Source organism: Nothobranchius furzeri, chromosome 11 (genome assembly GCF_043380555.1).
Source record: "Nothobranchius furzeri strain GRZ-AD chromosome 11, NfurGRZ-RIMD1, whole genome shotgun sequence".
NCBI classification, from domain to species: domain Eukaryota; kingdom Metazoa; phylum Chordata; class Actinopteri; order Cyprinodontiformes; family Nothobranchiidae; genus Nothobranchius; species Nothobranchius furzeri.
In genome coordinates, this window is record NC_091751.1 from 49266332 (window position 1) to 49280638 (window position 14307).

General features: G+C 44.9%; 1 protein-coding gene across 1 annotated transcript in view; it reads left to right on the top strand.

Annotated features, from left to right (window-relative positions):
- Positions 1 to 496: 496 nt before the first annotated feature.
- LOC107395747 (corticotropin-releasing factor receptor 2) overlaps positions 497 to 14307 on the top strand; it is a 102317-nt gene continuing 88506 nt past the window's right edge. Inside the window, exons 1-2 of the mRNA XM_054741312.2 lie at positions 497 to 895; positions 991 to 1110. Coding sequence (XP_054597287.1) covers positions 775 to 895; positions 991 to 1110 — 241 coding nt within the window. The 5' untranslated portion in view covers positions 497 to 774. The remainder of the gene's footprint in view (positions 896 to 990; positions 1111 to 14307) is intronic.

Genomic DNA, 14307 nt, shown 5'->3' on the forward strand with positions numbered 1-14307 from the left:
GAGGCTAAAAATGCTCATTTTAAAAATTGTCAGTCATGTTTTAACTCATGAGCTCCAGGGGTTCAGGTGTTAACTTGCAAACGCATGAATTTAGGTAAGTTTTCTTCTTTTTAAACATAAAATAAAACTCTCCAAATCTTAAAAATGTATGTTCTGTATTGATAATATATTTCTGGAGGACGCTGGGATGATCTCAAAGTTTCCTTAGATGCCTTCCAAGTCCAGTCAGTTAAAATGTCACTTCTGCTTCTCTTTAACTTTTTTCCAAACTCCTTTTAAGAATTTCTATTATATAAATTTCAGACAAGAGTCCCCTTTTCTTTCTAGGAAGTTTCAGATTTTATGGATAAATAAACAAATGAAAGAGTCACGTGATGCTGATGTTCAGTGACATTCGCTACCAGGCAGGCCTATCTACTTTTTGCTTGTACTGCATGTCTCACACTTTTCACTGCGTCTTCCACTCCCAAACATAAGCTGAATGGAGCTGACAGTTGCGCGGCAAGTGTGAAATGTCTGCCGTCCCTGATGCGCTCAACTCGGAGTCGGCTGTCCTTCACGCAGACGGATGAGGGTAGCGGCGGCTGTGATTGGCTGAGCTGGGATGCGCTCCCAGACGGCGCGCCGCGCCAGCTCCCTCCGCTTATCATCGCCACTCCTCAGATCCACATGCCGCGCGATCACCACCGGGCTCAGAGCGCTCGTCTCCTCCTCAACTTCAGATCAAGCCCCTGTGACTGAATAGCATCGTTTTTATTCTATTTATTTTTAACAATGGATGCGACCATTTATGAGATCATAGTGGGAGAACTGGGAGACCTGAACTGTAGTCTGATAGAGCAGTTTAATGACTCTTTCTGGGAAAACGCTTCGCTGTCCTTGCTGAGCTCTGATGGTAAGATGGACTAGCTTTTTTATGTTTCATTTCCTCTTCGGAATATCAGAGATGCTTTATGGAATAACTTTGCTTTTTTATTCTCCATCTTTAAGGTTTATATTGTAATGCCACCACCGATGAGATTGGAACCTGCTGGCCACGGAGCAGCACCGGCAGGATTGTAGAGAGACCCTGCCCTGCTTATATCAACGGAGTCAAGTACAACACAACCAGTAAGATGCTACAATCCCTGCAAAAAGTTCATAATACACGTTTTTTCATAGCGAATTTGATTAAAAGTCTAATTTTGGTCATTAAAAATACATAAAATAGCCTGATATCCAGCTTTTCAGCAAAAATCTGGTAAAAATATTACAAATCCAGCATCTGATTCCCCACTGGAAGCTTCCAATAACCTTTCATTCTCAGCTGGGTGATTTAAATGCCTTTTCTTGCCACAATGACCCTCCTTCTGTTCTGATGTAAGCAGCAATGCCAGTGACCCATCACACCTGCTTCAGAACGAGCACACAAGCTTTCCATGCAACTTCGAATGAACTACAATGACTCAAAAATCATTTCTAATCAATTTCAGCTGTGTTATGGCAAATCTGATAAAATAGTTTTGATTATTCCAGCAAGTAATCAGACATGACAGCTGTAGAATCAATGTGAAGATGACCTCAGATGTTATTTTAGTCTCTTTTTAAAGAGCCAGCTCATTTAAAAAATAGCATTTGGTGAGATTGAATGGAAGCATGCTAAAAGAGATGAATTGCAATTAATGAGCAGTTTTTCTTTTTTATTGATTTCCTGTAATATTGCTAGGCGCCAGCCAGGGTGGTTCAGACAGAAATGGGGTCAGGGTGTCCCCTGGATACCTCCTATGTCAGGTATTTTGGGCTTGTCCTCCGTAAAGGAGGACACTTGGTCCAACCCAGGACACAATCCTGGGAATTATATATGCTAGAAGTGGCATGGGAAAGAATAGTTAGGATATCTTTGTAAGAGGTGCTGTAACAGAGACAAAAACACTGTTGGCTAAGCAGGGTTGGTCTTTCAAAACCTCCCACTGTCTTTATGGGTGACCCCGCAAGGAAAGTTGACCATTGAGCAGGATTGATGGTTTATCTCTTGAGATCCACGTGGCAGAGGTGAGGTGGTGCTCACTCCTCACCCCTGCCACATGGACCCAAGGCCGGGCTTTCACCCATGGAGCCTGGCCGGACACAGCCCGAAGAGGAAATGTGGGTCCCCCTTCCCATGGACTCACCACTCGTGGGAGGGGCCAAAGGGGTCAGGTGCAGTGTGTGACGGGTGGTAGTCGAGGGCGGGGACCTTGGTGGTCTGATCCTCGGCTACAGAAGCTGGCTCTTGGCACATGGAATGTCACCTCTCTGGTGGGGAAGGAGCCTGAGTTGGTATGTGAGGTTGAGAGGTTCCGACTAGATATAGTCGTACTCACCTCAACGCATGGCTCTGGCTCTGGAACCAGTTTCCTTGAGAGGGGTTGGACTTTCTATCACTCTGGAGTTGCTCCCACCGAGAGGCGCCGAGCAGGGGTGGGCATTCTAGTTGCCCCCATCTTAATGCCTGTACGTTGGGGTTTACTCCAGTGAATGAGAGGGTAGCCTCCCTCCGCCTACGTGTGGGGGGACGGGTTCTGATTGTGGTCTGTGCTTGTGCACCAAACTACAGTTCAGGCTACCCACCCTTTTTGGAGACCTTGGAGGGGGTGCTGGAAAGCACTCCTTCCGGTGACTCCCTCGTTCTGCTAGGGGACTTTAACGCTCACATGGGCAACGACTGTGAGACCTGGAGAGGTGTGGTTGGGAGGAACGGCCCCACTGATCTGAATTCGAGCGGTGTATTGTTATTGGACTTCTGTGCCAGTCATGGATTATCCATAATGAACACCATGTTCAGACATAAAGGTGTCCACGTGTGCTCTTGGCACCAGGATACCTTAGGCTGCAGCTCGAAGATCGACTTTGTTGTTGTTTCATCTGATCTGCGGCCACATGTCTTGGACACTCGGGTGAAGAGAGGGGCGGAGCTGTTAACTGACCACTACCTGGTGGTGAGTTGGCTCAGATGGTGGGGGAGGATGCCGGTCAGACCAGACAGGCCCAAATGTATCGCAAGGGTCTGTTGGGAACGTCTGGCAGAGTCTCCTGTCAGAAGGAGCTTCAATTCCCACCTCCGACAGAACTTCCAAAATGTTCCGGGGGAGGCGGGGGACATCGAGTCTGAATGAACCCTGTTCCGTGCCTCCATTGTTGAGGCAGCCAACCAGAGCTGTGGTCGCAGGATCGTCGGTGCCTGTCGTGGTGACAAAAAAGTCATCTAAATAAATGGGCAGGATTTCAAAACACGGCTAATAGAAAACTTGTCTGCAGATGAAGCAAATTAGTTTGTCTCATTACAATTATTTGATCTGACAAAGTTGTGCTAAAACATTCAAGCCTAATTTATAATCAGAAGTGGTTATTTCTTCACGGATCACTGTTGTCATAAATAAGTGAAAGATATGGCATGATAAAAGTCATTCTGTCACAAATAATAGCTGTAAACTCACTATTAAAATCATTTAACAATTAAAAAAATGTGTTTTAACAACTTATAACAATTATGTTGATTTGATGAATAAATGGTAATATTTGCTAGGCTTGTTATGCTGAGCCTTTTTATGACTTCTATTTGCTAACAGATTTAGTAAAAGCTGAGAACAAGCATCACTTCCATTTCTAACACCAAGAATATCAGGTTATGTAACTCCTGCATTAATCACAAGAGCCTGAAGATATTGCTACTGTTTTACAAGAGTCATAAGTTAGTTATTCATTATTTTCTGCTGGTTTCAGTCAGGCTGAAATTCAAGTCTACCAGATGCACTTGCAACGTAATGACTTTTGTGAGGTGTGTGTGTGTGTGTGTGTGTGTGTGTGTGTGTGTGTGTGTGTGTGCTTCTCTGCAACTGTTCACCCCGGCATTTTTGCTTGAGAAGCGGTGCTGTGGTAACTTTCAAGCTGTTCCAGTAAGAATGTTATTTTTCATTTTTCACTTTGAAAGTTGTTTCAGGCATTTACATCGCTGGTTGGAAATCGAATGCTCCACTTTGCTGGGATTGACTGAAAGTCTTTATTATCGGGGTGGGGGGGTGACATTGTGTATATGAGGAGAAAGCGCTGTGCAGGTCTAGACCAATAATAAGATGACCGAGTTTCTATTAATAATGTTTTTGTTATGTGTTGAAGATGGGCTGTGAATTCATCCCAATAGCAAACACATACATCATGTTTAAAATTAGCTCAGAAGTTTCGGCATGACATTTTCCTGATTTAACATCCTCTTAGCCTAGAAACCTAGACAAACTGTAGCAGTAACAGGTTAGTTTAGCCATGCTCCATTGTAGGCGTAGCAGGTCTCCCATTGGCCTGAACAATCTTATGCCCAGCCACTTACAGCGCTCTATGTTTGTCGAGAGACGCTCAACTGATTAGCACCAGAGCTACGACAGAGAAAAACTACTGTTATGGCATTTTCAGATGTTTCTTTGAGATGAGCAAATAGAGGTACTTAAAGATGTGGTTGACTGAAACAAATTAACATTTTTATTATTATTTTTGATTGTTATCAGTCACTCTGAGTTTTTCATGCAGGTTGAACTTGAAAACAGTCTTCTACACCCACCTCCTGCATTAGAATCTGATACAAAAGATATAGTGAAACACTAGGATTTGAAAATCCTCACATATCTATGTCACACTGAGAATTTGCATTAATGGCCTCGCTCATCTGGGCTCGCGCCCACCCACAGGGAGGCAGTTTAAATTTATTTTTTGCAGTGAGGAAAGAGTGGAGAGTGCCTTTTGGTGATAGTGATGTTGCGACAAGGCTATACATGATCTGTTAGCCAATCAGAAGTGAGGTGTGTGCATATCATTAATAATAATGAGCAATTCTGCTGTCGACTGATTTCCATAGGGATGAATATGTCACGTTGCTCTGATGACGTGCAGAGACATTTTGAAAGACATGTGCAGATTCCACCCCACAATCAAGCTCTGTCTATGGGTTGTGGCCAGACTACAGGTGCTGGCCAGTAAATTAGAATATCATCAAAAGGTTGAAAATATTTCAGTAATTCCATTCAAAACGTGAAACTTGTACATTATATTCATGCAATGCACACAGACCAATGTATTTCCGATGTTTATTACGTTTAATTTTGATATTTATAGGTGACAACCAATGAAAACATCAAATCTGGTATCTCAGAAAATTAGAATATTCTAAAGGCCAATGAAAAAATGTTTGTTTCTCTAATGTTGGCCAACTGAAAAGAATGAACATGAAAAGAATGTGCATGTATAGCACTCAATACTTAGTCGGGGCTCCTTTTGCCTCAATAACTGCAGTAATGCGGCGTGGCATGGACTCGATCAGTCTGTGGCACTGCTCAGGTGTTATGAGAGCCCAGGTTGCTCTGATAGTCGTCTTCAGCTCCTCTGCATTGTTGGGTCTAGCGTATTGCATCCTCCGCTTCACAATACCCCATAGATTTTCTATGGGGTTAAGGTCAGGCGAGTTTGCTGGCCAATCAAGGACAGGGATACCATGGTCCTTGAACCAGGTGCTGGTGGTTTTGGCACTGTGTGCAGGTGCCAAGTCCTGTTGAAAGGTGAAGTCTGCATCCCCATAAAGTTGGTCAGCAGCAGGAAGCATGAAGTGCTCTAAAACTTCCTGGTAGACGGCTGCATTGACCCTGGACCTCAGGAAACAGAGTGGGCCAACACCGGCAGATGACATGGCACCCCACACCATCACTGACGGTGGAAACTTTACACTGGACCTCATGCAACGTGGATTCTGTGCTTCTCCGCTCTTCCTCCAGACTCTGGGTCCTTGATTTCCAAAGGAAATGCAGAACTTGCTTTCATCAGAAAACATAACTTTGGACCACTCAGCATCAGTCCAGTCCTTTTTGTCCTTGGCCCAGGCGAGACGCTTCTTGCGCTGTTTCTTGTTCAAGAGTGGCTTGACACACGGAATGCGACACCTGAATCCCATGTCTTTCATGAGTCTCCTCGTGGTGATTCTTGAAGCGCTGACTCCAGCTGCAGTCCACTCTTTGTGGATCTCCCCCACATTTTTGAATGGGTTTGTCGTCACAATTCTCTGCAGGGTGCGGTTATCCCTAGAGCTTGTACACTTTTTTCTACCACATTTTTTCCGTCCCTTCGCCTGTCTGTTAATGTGCTTGGACACAGAGCTCTGCGAACAGCCAGCTTCTTTAGCAATCACCTTTTGTGTCTTGCCCTCCTTGTGCAAGGTGTCAATGATTGTCTTTTGGACAGCTGTTAAGTCAGAAGTCTTCCCCATGATTGTGGTGCCTTCAAAACAAGACTGAGGGACCTTTTAAAGGCCTTTGCAGGTGTTTTGAGTAAATCAGCTGATTAGAGTGGCAGCAGGTGTCTTCTATATTCAGCCTTTTCAGAATATTCTAATTTTTTGAGATACCAAATTTGGAGTTTTCATTAGTTGTCACTTATGAATATCAAATTTAAATGTAATGAACATTGGAAATACATTGGTCTGTGTGCATTGCATGAATATAATGTACAAGTTTCACGTTTTGAATGGAATTACTGAAATATTTTCAACCTTTTGATGATATTCTAATTTACTGGCCAGCACCTGTACATGACCCGGTCACGGAGCACAAAACATTTGATTAAATTTGTGACAGCGTCACAAGCTGCTGTGAGACTGGGTTGATTTACACATATTGGACGACTCACCAGGCTTACATCCTCTGACGTTCTTGTGTGATCTTATTTTGCCTGATTAACCAAAATAATTTTCCAACTGTTTACATTATTTACAATTCTGGTTGTAGTTTCCTCTAATGGCTCCCCGCTTTATTTCTCCAGTGTAAAATTACACTGCTGGGTTGATTTTTGAAGGCTTTTCGGTTTGATTGTCTCTGAAGTGATGTGGCACGGTTCCAGGCATGGCCTTGTGTGAATAAAAATTAAAAAAGAGGTGACAACTAAGAATGAAAACATAATTTATCATGTAAAACAACTAAATAAAATAACTGTAGTTCCTCTCATGCAATGCAATAATTATGAATCATCAATTAAAATGCAAGTAATGAAACTGAAAATTTAGTAAAATTGACACCTAATTAAATAGTCAGACAGTTCCTTATTAGAGAACACATTGTTTACTGTTCTTAACAGCACATTTGTCTCATGCAGTGGCCTCTATTTAAACTGTCTGTGGCATTCATACAGTCTGTGACCTCTGACCTCAGTGAGAAAAGTTTCTCTCTCCTCACACATCCTAATTTAACCCATCATGACTGTCCTGGATTTAACACAGTGACAGTTTTGTGTGTGCCTTAACTCTGTTGCACACAAAGGTGTGAGGCAAATAATGGATTCACAAAGACCTGCAGGTCTCCTGCTGTCTGCTGGTGTTTCACGGGGTTTGAAGATAGAAGCAACTTAGGGAATCAAAGCTGCATATTGCTGATGGAGAGGAGTTTCTGTCTGCAGTTTGCAAGTTCAGGGAGCGTTTCACCTCCTGCTGCAGCCCTGAGGGGCCCTGTAGCATGAAAAGCTGCTAAAAACTAAACTGTATAACAAAAAGCATTATTGTAAGCCACAATAAATGTATCAGTTTACTTAAACGAGAGATTTTGATGAAGATTATAGCTAATGTTTTGCATGTAGTTCATAAAATGTGTTTAAGAGCTTAGAAATGCTTCAATTTGTTCAGCTCTGTGTGAACAAACCCTTTATGCTGCATTAAAGTTCTCAAATATGAAATATTCAATGGAGCTTAGTGAAAGGGGATTTAGAAGTGCTAGAATATGGGGGAGGTTATAATTTTTATTTTATCTTTTTGGGGACATGAAAAATTTAATCTGCTGTTAAATTCACTATTTTACCTCATAGCAAAAAAAAAAAAAAAAAAAAAAAAGTTTGAAGATTCTGGGAAAAAAATGGAACGAAAATCCTCATTAAAACTCCTAATTACACAACTGATGCCTACACAGGGGCAGCATGTTTTAACAACAAAGTGACATGACTCCAGACACTAAAAGAGGTTTTTAACCACTGCTGGGCCAGAAAGGAACTCACGTGCAGCATGAGCTAAATATAAAATGACTAAATAGGTCAAACTAAGATTAGAATTAGGACCCAACATCCCACGAGCAGATGCTAATTAACGTAACGCTTTGACTTAAATTACCAGGTATCGTGAATACTGAAAGAAATATGTATATATGTATATAAAATTCCCATCTCACCCTCCGCGGGTAGTAAAATAAAATTGTGCCCACTTTTTCTAAGTTAACACACATCTCTTCAGTGGCAGACTGGTAATCGGGAGAAACGGGAGATTTCCCGGTGGCCTGGCTGTTAAACTAGCCCGCTCGGTGATTGCCGGTCATGACGTGCGTAATATCTAAATGAGCAATCCGTCATGCAGCTCATCAGGGCATCTGCTGTCCTGATGCTCGCACAAACGGAGCAAACTGGGCACAAAGACACCCCCTCCTCTCACTTTTTCAGGGTCTGGCAAAGCACTGCAGACACCCCGCTACCCCAGAGCGGCTACAGTACCACCGCACCTTTGGCCCCAGAGGCAAAATGGACCTAGACGGACCAGGAAAGGTGGAACAGAAAAGGAGAGATTGAAAAAGAAGAAAGCTCTGGCCACAGATGCATATCCAGGCTGGCCTGTGTTGGGGTTATTAGGAGCGAACAATTCGTAAGCTTTAACTTACTTTTGGATTCTTCAATAAATTCTGTAAATATGGGAATATTTACTGATTTATTAATTAATTAAGATATTCTTAGATATACGGGGCACCATTCCCCTTTAACCGGGGAAAAATTGAATCCAAAACTCTTATCAGTCTTTCTTGAAGTTCGTAGAATCCTTGGAGCAGAGACTTCTCTTCGACACAACAAAGCTACTGGAGACGAAAATCTGAATTTTATAACGTTTAATTAACAATTTGTCAAATGAATAAACAGTGGCATAAATGAATAATAACCATGTGATATAATAAAAGGATGTATATTCAAAATAATGTTCAAGGTGTTTTGTGTGTATGTATGTGTGTGTGTGTTTCTAAAATGGAGTCTGTATGCAAGATGGCTGACCCCTTTGTCTGGCTAAAGTGTGAGTGGCAACTTGCACTTTAACTTCCAAGGCACTTAGAATCATCAGTAACTTAACCTTAAATTCACTCAAAACATTTCAAAGGATCATGAAACAACACAAAGGATTAATCACGAATAATATCTTTTAGTTTAACCACGTGGCCAAGCAGAAAACATTTAAAGATACCAAACAATGATCAATAAGCAGTTTATTTATTCAAAATGACCCGGCGGACGTGTTTTGGGAACAAAAGAGGAAAACACGAAGCTACTTTTTAAGCAATAGCGCGGTTTTATTGCTTATTCTGGACTATAGAGGAAACGGGAGAAGAAAAGGAGAGAGAGAAATGAGTTTTCTGATCACCAGAACAGTGAAGCGTCCCTCACTGTTTTGATTTGACGGTTCTCCGTGTTTGCCCGCAGTTTGGCGTCATCCGTCGGTTTGATGCTTTCTCCGTTGTTTACCTCCACGAGTGTTTCTCCACGGGCTGGACACAAAGAGAACGAAGTTTCTTTTGTGCTGAGTTTGACAACTTACAGCGTCTCTGAGAGCTGGATGGAGCTCCGCTCGTTCCCAGTCAGGTCCCGATGGGAGTTGGAGTGGTTTCCAGCGGTTGCGTGGCTCAACTTGGGCACTTAGAGCTTCCGCGTGCTCAAGTTGTCGGAGCGTTCGACAAGCGTGTCCTTACCGCCAGGTATCCTGGGCAAAAGAACGAGGTTTCTTTGTCTCTGCTGAAGATTTATGGTCTTAGTTCGCGGGAAAAGCTCCACGGCCTCCCGCACATGCGCAGAACGTGTTTCTGGTATTAGGCGGTGACATCATCCCAATGCTTCCGTGTGCAAAGCATCATGGGAAATGAAGTTTCTTGGCGCTGATGTGGTTATTTGCTTTTCAGAGCAATTTAAGCACAGTCATTTTGGAGAAAATCACTGCATAGTAATTTCCTCATGAGGTCAGACCCTCAACATTCCCCCTTTTGGTTTCGGGGATCGCGCCCAAAGCTCGATCGTTGGAAGCACAGATGGGTTTGTTCCTCATGAACGTAGGTCGACTTGATTGTCGGAAGCACAGGTGGGTTTGTCCCTTAGGACGTTGGTCTCCTTGGACGCCTTTGGTCTTTGTCTTTGTCTTGGATCCTGGTCAGGCACAAAACAAAAGAGGATAGGAAACGGGATAGTCCCCAACGCGCATAACGAGAAGAAGCCACTCACGCAGGTGGTACGCAATGAAGATGTCGTCCATGCGAGAGGTAGTAGTGTAGAAGGAGGAAGGTCGGTGGGCGGTTAACTCCACGAGGGGACACAAAGGCATCTCACCGCCGGCCATACAGTTCAGTTTATGGAGCACACGGTGATGTACGAGGTCCATAGTTCGCAAACGCGCATTGACCTATGTGGTCCCAAGATTCCCCCCTTTTTGGTCCAAAGGGCGGATCAGGACAGTCTTTGGGCTAAAACAAGGACCATAAAACTAAGAGGTACTACAATGTGCTGGTGCGTCAGACAGAGTCATTGACAGACTGAGCTGGGCCGGCACATAACCACTAGTTAATATGTGACCAAGTAAGAAACAAAAATACAGAAAACCCAAAAAAAAAAAAAAAAACATGTAACATATAACATCCAAGAAAATTCATAGCAACCTTGAGGTCTCATAAAATACATTCTTAGGTCATACATTCAGTGTGTAGCTTATAAAGAATGTGACATAATGCAACACTCAGATAAAAATGTGAGGTAGACTAAAGTGAGAACTACTCTTAGGGTTACAAAATAATAAAGAAAATGTTGCTCACCCCCTTTAGACAGGTGTGGTACATTCACGCTTGGAGTCTCCCCGAACGCGGTCACGAGGCACACCGTAGGTGAGCAAGTGCATCTTATCTTGGAGTTTATTAACACGCCTGTAGGCAGAATAAGCTATCACGGCCGTGATGAGCCATTCCATCCCCAGGGCGACCAATGTGCAGATTAAGGTGGTATAATCTGTGTCAATGTAGCGTCTTGGGCGTCAACGTAAGTTCACGCGGGGTTTGTGTGAACTTAACAAATTTGGTTCCTTCAATCAGTAATTGTTGGTCAATTTCTAAATCGAAGGCAAAGTTATAACCCTGGAAAGCGTCCATGATCTCAATCTCTGAGTCATGCTGTTCGAGGTTGAGATGATGGAGTGCCAGGTTTCTAGTTCAAAGTGGAAATGCCTACCGTCCTTTCAAATACCAATGTTAAGCATCGACTTAAACCTATAGATGTGAGGTGTCACAATTATGGGAACATGTAACAGGAAACCGAGTTCTAATTTTTCTGCATCAACGTGAATGGGAATTGCACTACCTAGGCTGTACGCTAGGTGGATTTGTGAAAGGTGCACAGTAGAGGGGTAAGTACGGAGAAATACGACTTTCAACCAAGCTGTCTAGCGTGGAACTTACTTCCCTGAGCAGGTCCTGCATCAAATCTCTCACCACTCGTGTGTACACAATATCCTGATGTATGGTGTCAGACAAAGTCTTGATTGCACGTAGAGATTCATTAATCAGAGCAGAATGTAGGTTGACAGTTACAAGAGTACCCTGTAAGGTTTTAGTAAGTACTTCCTGTTAGCGTTGTAGGAGGGAGTTTCTCTTGGTTAGTGAAAGTGACGGCGGGGGGGGGGGGGGGGGGGCTGGTTCTTTGTCGGTTAGTACATGTTAGTGGGTTAAACGTGCACTTCCCCCCCCTTTCCATTTCCATGCATAGAACTATGTAGAGACTACGTCTACCTCCTGCGGGGAGTCTGGTCTCTGTACCCGCGGGGATGGTTTGACGTAGGGTTTGATTTGGTTTGCATGCACCCATTTGTAGACAGGCTCCTGTCTCGCTTTGGTGATGAGTAACCTGTATGCAACTGGAGAGAGTTTTGCCACGATCTCAAATGGTCCTGACCAGCAGGACAGGAACTTCTTAGCTTTGCGTGCCGGTTGGGCGAACCGAAAGTAGAATACTTTGTCACCCACCTCGTATTCGCGGCTGGTTGTCTTTTGGTCGTAGTAGGCTTTAGCACCTTCTACGTTGGTCTCCAGTTTCTTCTGAGTGTGCGCGAACGTAGCTCTAAGGTGTGTTTTCAAGTCTGCCACATACTGATGAGCGGTATAGGCAGTGGCAACACTGACATCCTCTGGGTGATACAGGAGGTGCAGTGGTAGAGTCATCAGTCTGCCGGTCATCATCTCAAAGGGCGTAACCCCCGTGGATCGCTGGGGAGTAGACCGTATGGCCATCAGGACCAGAGGGAGCTTGACGTCCCAGTCCTTCCCAGTGGAGCAGACGTACTTTTTGAGCATAGAGACGACCGTGCGGTTCATCCGTTCGACCTGTCCGGATGACTGTGGGTGATAGGGGAGGTGGAATCTCACTTCCACTCCCAGAAGTTCAAACAGGGACGTCATTACACTGGATGTGAAATGAGTTCCCCGGTCAGAGTCAATGCAGAGTGGAAGTCCCCATCGACTGAAAACGTGGTTAATCAGCAGTACAACGGTTGTGACGGCTGTATCGTTTGGCGCTGGAAGGCATTCCACCCACTTTGTGAAACTGCAAGTTACAGTTAGCATATATTTGTTTCCTCTTGCCGATTTGGGAACCGGTCCAACCCAGTCGATCTGCAGGTGGGACCAAGGGAAGGTTATTCCCCTGCGTTGCAGTGGTGCTCTAGCAAGCGGCTGGGAGGGTTGAAACTGGGCACAGACGAGGCAGCCTTGGACATAGCTGTGTACGTCCTTGGACATCGACGGCCAATATGCTACTTCTGTCAGTGACGCGAGGGTAGCTTTTGCTCCGCGGTGACCTCCAACCGGAGTGTCGTGGGCGTAGGCAAGCATCACTCCTCTGTGGTCGAGTGGAACAACCCAGCGCGGCGGGCTGTGATCGTCACGCATGTAAACTAACAAATCATTTTGTAGTTTCAGATGCGCGAGTTGACGATGCAGGGTTACCAAATCTCGGCTTGCGCCAGTAGGTGGTGATGGTTGTTTAGACATCGGGCCCTTTTGGAGAAGCTCGTGGATGAGCTTCAGGTCAGGATCTTGTTCCTGCATGGTGACTAGGTCCGCGTCCTGTGGTTGTCTGCCTAGAAACACGGGTACCCCAACGGTCCGAGGTTCGTCTGCCTGTTTAGCATGTCGACGAGTAATCGAGCAGACCTCGTGAATGGCCTTGGGTGGAAGCCACTCGTCTTTGAATTCCCAGCAGGTTCCCTGGTCAGCACCGAGTTTAGCAAGGCGGTCTGCTTTGTCATTACCATCTTTCTCCGGACCTAGGGTCCTGGAGTGACCTTTGACCTTTTTCCAGTAGACCATTATGCCTTTCGCAGTGGTGAGCAGATCACACGCTAGGAATAACTCCGAGTGTTTCACATCTCTGTTCCTGGCGTTTTTCATGTGGTTCTCCTTCCACATGGGGAAGTGAGAAATGAAGCTGTGTCTAGCGTAGTTTGAATCAGAGCAAAGGACGATTTGAGTGATGTCCAAGGCTGCCGCCTGCTGGAGGGTTATCAACACTGCAGCAATTTCGGCGGACTGACTAGACTTTTGGCCCAACCGGTAGTGATTTGGTTGCTTAGTGTCACAGTCCACCCAAACGACTCCAACCCCGGCACGGAGCTGGCCTTCGTGAAGGTAGGCGCATCCATCAGTGTAAACTTTCGGAAGCCCTTGGCAAACATTCTCATCAAAGTAGCGATGATTGGATGCGGTTGGGTAGACTGCGGCAGGTGTGTCCAGGGGGCCCATGACGGAGTCAGAGTCACAGTGCTGGCAGCCTGCTAGCCCTTGTCCTAGCGCTAGCTTGGTGTTCTGACCATACCTGACCTCAATGTTGTATCCTTGGAGCACCATCATCCACGTCACAATGCGACTGTTTGACACTCTTCCTTCATGCAGATGCTGGCTGTTTAGGAAGGTGACAGGCTGATGACACGTTTTCTGTCCACCGATGTAACTACGAAAGTGTTCGACGGCCCAGACTGTAGAGAGGAGAGCTCTCTCGCAGTCTGAGAATTGGAGTTCCACCTTGCTCAGAGGCTTGCTGGCGTATGCCACAACTCTCATGTCCTGATCGTGTTTCTGCTTCAAAGCAGCGCTCAGGCAGTGAGAGGAGAAAGTAGCCTCTATGTAGAACTCTTTATCCTTGTCTGGGTAAGCCAGACAGGGTGCGGACGCCAACTTCTGTTTTAGGAACTGGAAGGAGAGTTCTTGGGGTCTGTCC